The sequence below is a fragment of the Notolabrus celidotus genome, chromosome 3 (genome assembly GCF_009762535.1).
Source record: "Notolabrus celidotus isolate fNotCel1 chromosome 3, fNotCel1.pri, whole genome shotgun sequence".
Taxonomy (NCBI): Eukaryota; Metazoa; Chordata; class Actinopteri; order Labriformes; family Labridae; genus Notolabrus; species Notolabrus celidotus.
In genome coordinates, this window is record NC_048274.1 from 8,026,739 (window position 1) to 8,035,917 (window position 9,179).

Below are 9,179 nucleotides of genomic sequence, written 5' to 3' on the forward strand. Positions count from 1 at the left end.
AGCGTTTACATTTGGTGTAATTTTAGACAGCTACAGTAACACATTTGGTGTTCCTAGCCCTTACGTTGGAAAAACACCGGGGCTGATGATTTGGTATTATTCTAATGAAGCTGTAAAGACAGGAGGACTTCCCGGTTGACAGTAGTTGTGTCAGCGTCTTGCTCACCAACATCCCAACCCTCTTTTGTTTCTGCTACCTGGGCGTAGGAGTGTAAAACTCACTATAAAGAGGGTTGATGGGAAGGGGTCAAAAGGCACAAAGGGCAGGTAAGAGCTTCTCTGTGTAAAGGCTTTGCCCTCGTGACCTCTCCTCCTGCTCCTCCTCCGTGTGTGCACCGTAACTTCCCCAGACCAAGCCAGCCACCTTTCCTCCCAACATGCGCTACTGTAGCCGCTGCTGCACTTCACTTTATACCGGACCCTGTTTCAAATCAATCAGCCGTCACACCGCCTCACTCTCTGTGAGCGCTGGTTTAACCCTTCATCCACAAAGGCAGCAGTGTGATGCCTTCAGGGACTCTGGTATAAAGTGAAGTGTTTACCTCTGAGCCTGCTTATGTAGGAGGCGATTCTTAGTGCTGGAGACGTGCTTGCTGTGATTGTGAGCGCGGGTTGGTTAGTGTGTAAACAACCTGGGAGCTCATCCTGACCCTGAACAACCTGTGACCGTATCACCACATCAAACTTTAGTTAGAAACTTTGTGTCTGTGCTTCATACTCAGTGAATCCTCTGATATCCCTCCGACTCTGAAACAGATGCATCCTGGTGTTTACTCTCCCTGAACAGTCCATACCAGTGGTTTCACATGTTTTATCCCAACAACTTGCACCTCAGATCACAAATGAACATCCTTTTTTTTCTATGTATTTCAGTGGCAGACATCCACAGGTTCCATTTATTTAATTACTAATAGAGTTTATGTTTGCATTTAATTATTTACTTGTAAAAAGAGGCGCTGCACTGATACGCAGAAAATCCCAGCTTTAAATAAAACGGCAAAGTTTGAAGTACTTAAAAAGATGAAACCGGTGGATGACATGTCTGAAGTCTTGTTATGATTTTGTAAAAGTCAGACATCTCTTAGATACAAATTATGGATTAGGGGGTAAAACATGCAAACATGAATCTGCTGATTGATCTCCTTTCAGACTCAATGAGCTCTGTACTGAACATGTGCAGCAGAGATGAACGAGAGAAACTGCGAGCATGTGAATGCAACGATAAATCTGTACAGGATACCTTAAAGCAGAATGAAATAAGAGTTTTATGCATTATGTGTAGTTAATTTGTACTCCGTATATTTAAGTAATGCACTGATTTAGCTGTGCACAAATATTTAAGTGCTGCATCTTGTAAGAGAGAAATCATCATGAGACGTGACTCTGTCCGGCTTTTCAGTTAAATTTTTCTCCCACCGCTCTTTCCTCAGATTCATGATCAAGAGGGCTCAAGGAAGAAACCGGTTTGGAATGAAGAACTTCAAGAAGAGATGGTTTCGCCTCACCAACCACGAGTTCACCTACCACAAAACAAAAGGTGAGGTCAAAGGTCACTCGGCGTCTTCTTACAGATTGCATTGTTCTCTCGTCTGCTTGTGCAAGAATCAGCAGCAGGGGGGAGAATCTGCTGAATGTACTCTCTGAACACAATGTGCATTCAGCACATGTGGAGGTGATTATGTTACTGTGCAGGCAAAACACTTGTGCTGCATCCAAACGAGCCCAGGTTAAAAAAAAGTGCACACAAGCAGACTACATACCAAGAGAAGGAAGAGTGATGCAGACTTTATTTTTAGTGTTTTTGAAAGTCCATTCTCTGCTTTTTCTCATGTCTCCCGTGTTTCCTGTTACCTCCAGGTGAGGGCGCTCTGTGCAGCATCCCCATAGAGAACATCCTGGCTGTGGAGCGGTTAGAGGAGGAGTCCTTCAAGATGAAAAATGTGAGAACCGGACACCGCAGCCTTGCTGACATCTTTGGCACTTGTCCTGAACTTTTGAACAAACTTCCTCATAACTCTCCGTCCTCTTTTCCTTCCTCAAGATGTTCCAGGTCATCCAGCCGGAGCGAGCGCTCTACATCCAGGCCAACAACTGCGTGGAGGCCCGCGACTGGATCGACATCCTCACCAAAGTCAGCCAGTGCAACCGCAAACGTCTGAGCACCTACCACCCCTCAGCCTACCTCAACGGACACTGGCTCTGCTGCAAAACGTCGACAGACACAGCGCCGGGGTGCTCGCCTTGCACTGGGTACGTCAGGTTCTGAACAACTCCTCTCCATCAGGTCTCTATTCTGTGTCTATCCTCTTACGCTCCTGTGTCGGCTGTTTTTTAGGGGCCTCCCTGCAAACATCCAGCTGGATGTGGACGGAGACAGAGAGACAGAGAGGATCTACTCGCTGTTCAGCACATACATGACCAAACTGATCAAGATGCAAGGTCAGACACGAGGGTTTAAAGTGTATAAAGCATCCATCTGTTGCAGAGACAGTGAAGCCTTTGAAAACCCTTCTTAAAACTCACTTTTATAGACACACTTTCTTGTAAACTTTTTTTATTATTTTTTTATTCATTTATTTATTTATTTATTTTTGGCCTTTTTGCCTTTATTTGAAACGACAGCTGGAGAGAGACAGGAAATATGGGGAGTAGAGAGTGGGGGAAGACATGCAGGAAATGGTAGACCGACCGGCGACCCCTGCGACGAGGACTGTAGCCTCTGTACGTGGGGCGCTTAGACTGCTAGGCCACCAGCGCCCCATTTATTTTTTATTTAACCAAATAATTTGAATGTATTTATTTATTTTACTATTTATTTTTTATTATTTTTCTTTTTAATTTATTTTAATTGGAGTGTTCTTAATCTATCATAAAAGTTTGTATTATTATTATTAGTGTTATTATTATTGTTATTTGTTATTATGATTACTATTACTATTGTTTTATGATTACTATTACTATTGTTTTATTTTATTATTTTTATTACTATTATTGTTATTCGTTCTGCCTCTCACCCTGATGTGGCTCTTCCCTTGCAGAGGCCTGTGGCAGTAAGTCTGTGTACGACGGCCCCGAGCAGGAGGAGTACTCCACCTTTGTCATCGACGACCCCCAGGAGACCTACAAAACCCTGAAGCTGATCATTTCAGCCGTGCAGACGCTGGAGCAGCAGCACACCAAGTACAAGCGGGACAAGTTCAAGAAGACAAAGATCGGCAGCCAGTATGTACTCATTTAAAACTGTTCTTCATATTATGCAGGAAACATGCAATATTCTAAATTTATGTCCATGCAGTAGAGCTTCCTGTGTTGGCCAGCAGGGGGAGCAGTCCCACAGTGCACAGTTGCTTTTAATTATTTGACCTCATACACACCAAACTTCCCTCAGTGTTGAGTTGTTTTGAAGACTCTACAATTTCAAGGCCTTCATCACAGTTTAGTTTGGAGCCTTTGAACACTCTGGCCTCCAGTTCAGCTCATAACTGTATAATCTGGACTGAAACTGAAGTTTTTTTGTACTATTCTTTCTTTTAAAAGTAAATTAAAGATCATTCTATTAAGTCTGGCTTTTACATTATTATATTTTTAATTTTTAATTTTAATTCAACTTAATATTCATTTTGATTATTTATTTTTACTAATATTATTTTGCTGGTTTTGGTAATTGTATTTAATTTGTTTTAGACTTATCTTCATTTCATTTTTATTGTCTTAATTATTTATTTTTCATCTCTATCTACTTATTTCTCAAATATTTCTTTGTTGTTTAATTATATCAATTTAATACATTTGATGTGCATTATCTCCACTAATAAATCCATTCCTCTTTTAGATTTAGTCTAAATATATTTAATTATTTTTATTTTTTTAATTGCTGTGAAGCACTTTTAATTGCATTTGATTTGCATGAAAGCTGCTCTATAAATAACACTTGATTGATCGATTGATGTCACGTCTGTCAGGGAATAAACTCCATCTTTCTCTTTGTCTCTTCAGGGAGCATCCAATAGGAGATAAGAGTTTCCAGTGCTACATCCGCCAGCAGTCTGAGAGCTCCACCTACTCCATCTAGCTCTGGCCCTGTGAACTGTTTCTATGATGCCCAGAAACCAGCATATCTTACTTTACTGCAGAGAAATCCATCGTAACAGTGCTTCATGTCTGCTGTTGAGATTTCAATCTCTACTTCTTTGAATCAGAAGTTTTGGAAGCAGGTGATGTCTGTGCAAGGATTAAAAGAGTGAAAAGTCTAACCCCAGACTGACTGAGCTGAAGGACTAGATGGACTCTTCTTCTGCAGTCTTTTAAGGTGCATCGCTCCAAACGTGGAGAACAGACCTCAGATCAACAAGAAAAAAAAGGAGGAGTTGTGGATGAAAGGAGGGATAGAAAGAGATAATCATAGCGTGCATCTTTTGAGGACTCCTTCCTGCGATACGACGAGAACAAACGTTTTCACTGGACGGTTCTGACAGTGACCAAAACGCACTTTAAAGCCTCCAAATCTCTGGATGAACAAGCCTCGCAGCACACCTTCAGAAAGCTTCTGTCCTCTGTTTGATTTGTGTTTGTGTATCTTAATGCTCGTTGAAATGTTCTGTTGTGTTTCACTCGAGGAAGAAGGAAGGAAGGCCAATGATTTGTCCCTTTTTCAGGCGGTGTTGTTCCCATGTACCTGTTTTTATTTTATTTATTTTGTCCCTCACCTCCTCAGGAAGGCTGTGAAGAGGGAGGGAACATGAGAAAGGGATTATTGGGACCAAGCACAGCCGAAAAACAGCCTGATGTTAGAAATCAAAGTCACCTCTCAAACTAGTTCATCCCTAAGTTTTAATTCTCATCGTCAGTGTGCTTACTCATGGTCACATTTATGTTTGAGTTCAAAACTCGTGCAGCTGTGGTTTGATATCATGTTTTTACTTCCACTGAGTCTAACAAACATGGATGCCTTCTCATGTCTTTAAGAGACAGCATGTTGAGCAGTCTGTCAGTTCGGTTGAGTTTACGGACATCAAGCTGCAGCCTCTCTTAGAAGTAAGACAAAATACCCAAAATAAGATCAACTTAAAATTATCTGTGAACAAAAAAGTTTATGTAAAACTTCTGTTCAATTTAGGAGCAGATTAGCCCGCCTAGACTCCCCATGGACTATGAATATCTTTGAAGTGGAAATTCTTGCATAAGCACAATTAATTCAATTAATTATATGCAATCAGTAGCCACTCATTAAGAGCCCCTGACCAATAATTAAAGATCCATTAAGCGACTCTGCAATCAATTAATCAAGCTCTATTTATAGAGCACCTTTCATACAGATTAAATGCAACTCAAAGTGCTCTAAAATCAAGAAAGAAGCAGAAATAATATAAATGACATAAATAAACTAAAATTATAATATGTAATTATAAAATAAGCTAAAAAAATTCAAAATAAGAAAAAGAATATAACTGTTTAAAATGGAAATTATAAAAATTGGAGATGCAATAAAGGCACTAAAAATATTAATATAATTGAGGAGACAATAAAAAATATTTTTTAGATTAATACAATTATGAAACTCTGCATAAAAGCCAGCCTGAATAGATCTTTTTTTTTTTTTCATTTGCAGCTCAGTATCTTGAACTGTACTTTATTAGATATGCATTATTATTATATATTATTGTATTTTGCTGCTTCTGAGAGGTGCTGACTCTTCTTCCTGATGTTCAGTAAACTCAGCTTGACTCAATTCATCCTCAAAATTAAAGCTTTGAATGAAGGACAAAAAACTATCCCAGACTAAAGAGCGTGTGTCAGCACAGCTGGTTTATAATGGTTCCTAGCTTAACTTCTAATCAATCATTGGACTATCATTCTAACTTGTCTCAGTTCATAATCGTGAAATGAATCATGTGTTACAGGTTGTGTCGCCCTGTTGGCTGCCTCATATTCTAACTCCTCTGTTCTGAGTTTATCTCGTCTTGTTTTGAAAACGCTGCCCCCTGTAGTTGAAACCTGTTCATGTGCACTCCTCTGATAAACTGCCTGCTGTGAATCTTACCAGTCAGCAACCCGAGAGCCTGTTTGAAGGTACACGATTAATTGTGTTGAAACGTTTGTGTTGTCAGCGCTCACGTCCATTAGCTCTCACGTTTTTCGCCAAACCAGTGCATGTGAAGTTTAGCTGTAAGTCGCAGCGACGGTAGCCTCCATGGTCACGTCTGTGCGACCACAGTTTTTATTTATAACTGGTTATGTAGCCGAGTAGTTGTTCACAGGATCCCGATCAGTGCCAGTCATCACTTTTATAAAATTCTCTTTTTAAAAAACAAACAAAAAAAAAGTCATGGTTAAGATGTTTTTTTTTTACATCTCAAACTGTTTTAAAAAAGAATATTCCAGTGGCACCTTTTTCTTTGTCAAACACGTTGATCTATAAGGAAGTTTCTCAACAGCTTTGACTCCGTTTTCTATCTTCGTCTTGTCATACAGAGATCTTGCGGTGCGTCTGAACTGAATGACTGACTTGTGTGCGTGTGCGTTTGTGTGTGTGTTTGTCGGTATGTGCTGGAGAGACTGAAATGAAGGGTTGTATTGCCAATGAGTTGAGTACACCCAGTGTTACAGGTCAGGAAAGGTAGTGTCCCACTTAAACAAAAGAGAAAATCACTGCCTGTAATTATCCTGCAGAGAGGAGGACTGTGGAAGCAGCTCCTCGTCTCTGTCCTGATCTGGTGTCTCTCTTTTATCCTCTTGTATAGAACCACTGCTCCTTTTTTAAGGAACTTTTGCCAATATAGTCTCCCAAAATGTATGTAAAACAGTAATAACAATGATGACACGGCGTTGCTTTAACCTCTGAACTTTGGTGAGTGTTTGTTTCCACCAGTCACTAACTCTCCTCAGGTTTATGAAACTCAGCAGCTTTTTTTTTGTTGCCAAAAACGGTCCTGTGTCTCATCTCTAACTTGGTAATCATATTTATTATCATTTCAGCAAAACCTTCCCAGAAACATTGGCTGGGCTGTCGGGGTAATGCCATTTCCTGTAATGGTGACCCCACGAAGGACTGACTTATGCAATAACGGTGTTTCAGCATGCAATAATAAGAACAACCCTCCATAAGCCCCAAAAACGTCAAACTTATCAAAAATTAACGCACATCTGCAGCAAAATGCCTCTTTGGATGAACGCATATTATAAAGGGAGAACAGTGTATTTTGTACAAATATTTTAAAAGTATTAAATAAGCCTGTTATATGTGTACATAAAATGTTGGATGAATGGTGAAAATGTGATGTGTTTTTTTTTCCTGGATTACTAAATGAAACCAATATTAATGCAAAAACAAGCGTCCGTCTCATTTGTCTGCTTCAATCATTGATTCAGTTTCATCAAGATAAGCGCTCAAGAAGATGTTATTAAAGCTACAGTTCTGCATTCAGCACACACTGAAGAGAAACGCTGCAAACAAATGTCTGTTTTTGATGTGCACTGCCCTGATGCACCTTACTGCTGAGAAATGAGCTATTAATAGAATCATTACTCCCATTGTTTGTTATCTAAAGCTGAACATCTGCAGTCAGATGTTCTTAAATCAAGTTCAGACAAATACCTTCATTATGTCAAAGTGGTGTTTCCATTCGACTTTGATCATGCTCAGTGATTCATCTTGTTTCCCCTCACAGCTCAGGATGAATGTTTTGATTCAGTTTCCCAAAAAGTCTCTCTTAATCAGCTTGGTCTTGACCTTGTGATAGATTATGTTGAACGTTTTCAAGCAAGCCATAACTTCAAGGGTAATTATGTTAAAAAATATATGTATATATTTCATATTAATTAAGAAATTATTGATAAACTATGCATTACTGAAGTGTTGCCCTCAGGAGCCGATTTAATCTTGTTTTTTTGTTTTTTTAAGTTTTATTAAGAAATATGGAAAATGTGCTGTGACAGATCAAGATTGAGAACCACAGTCAAAATCTAAGAAACGTATAACAAGTGACAATATTAACAAATGACTGTGCATCTCAAGTAGAAGAAGAAATAATAACAATAAAATTAAACAAGGCATAATTTCCTTTTTCACATTATTCAGACTGAACATGACCTACTATTTCTAAAATAGAAATAAATAAGTAAACAATAATAATGATAAGAAGAATATAATTAAAATACATGAATTCAATTAATACATGAATAAAAATACAATACAATAAAATGAATGAGTAAACAAAAAAAAATTTTAAATAGTAAATTAATAAATAAGAGACAAGCGCACAGACATGGAGGAGTAGGGTTCGTAAATCAGCTGGCAAAAAAATCAGTGTTGTAGAAGGATAGATATAATTTTACTGTATTTATTTTATTTTATTTTTAAGGTATTATTTTATTATTCCGTATTTTATTATTTATTTTATTATTATCCAATTTCTGTTGTTTTCTGTCTCAGTTCAGTCAAGTACAAAACTATTTGTGTTTGTGGAAAAAAAATCAGCAACCAAAACAACAGAAAACAGTGATCTGTTCTTCATCTTGATGATGATTATTAATTTGGTATGGGAGCCCAAAGTGGACAAGCATCCATGCATGTTATTTGGGCTACTTTGGTAAATTTAGATGTTTCTTAAGATCTTAATATCTGAATATCATCATTCATATCCCAAGAATTAAAAAAGCACAAAACAAACAAAAAACCTGAAACTTCCTTATCAGTGTTGGCAGAGCTGATGACAGGAGGTGATGCTGTAACTTACTACTTTATTATATATATACTTATTCTTAGGAAGGCGCCCTGAGCAAGAAGTACAAATCATAAATAAATGAAACTCACATAAAAGCAAGTGAGTTTGCTTTCTTAAAACAATATGCTGATGTTCAGTATTATATTTCATTGGTACTAACTATATGCTGCAGGAAAGGCCTGACTTGTCTGCAGAACAGTCTGCATATATCCCCCTCCTTTAGATAGTTTTATTTGTTAAATACTTAAAACATCCTGGTATTTTCTAAGCTTTTGTTAACATTAATAATTTGCTATCATGATTATGAGCACATCCAGAAATCCTGTTTTGCCCCAGGCCTTCAGTATTTAGTGATCCTACTTTCTGCCTCACTTCAGCTCATCAACGCGTGTCAGTAAACAACAGTGGAGTGTGCGTGCGTGCGTGTGTGTGCAAGCGTGCGTGTGTGTGCAAGCG

At 38.4% G+C, this 9,179-nt stretch overlaps 1 protein-coding gene across 6 annotated transcripts in view; it reads left to right on the forward strand.

Annotated features, from left to right (window-relative positions):
- Positions 1-7,241, forward strand: part of rasa3 (RAS p21 protein activator 3) — a 54,992-nt gene extending 47,751 nt beyond the window's left edge. For 5 of the 6 annotated variants that reach the window (XM_034679810.1, XM_034679811.1, XM_034679814.1 and 2 more), the window contains 6 exons: positions 1,431-1,537; positions 1,858-1,940; positions 2,042-2,250; positions 2,336-2,439; positions 3,039-3,222; positions 3,997-4,966. In XM_034679810.1, coding sequence (XP_034535701.1) covers positions 1,431-1,537; positions 1,858-1,940; positions 2,042-2,250; positions 2,336-2,439; positions 3,039-3,222; positions 3,997-4,072 — 763 coding nt within the window. In that variant the 3' untranslated portion in view covers positions 4,073-4,966. Of the gene's footprint in view, positions 1-1,430; positions 1,538-1,857; positions 1,941-2,041; positions 2,251-2,335; positions 2,440-3,038; positions 3,223-3,996 lie in introns of all 6 variants that reach the window. The other variant, XM_034679809.1, reaches the window with a different exon arrangement.
- The last annotated feature ends 1,938 nt before the right edge of the window (positions 7,242-9,179 follow it).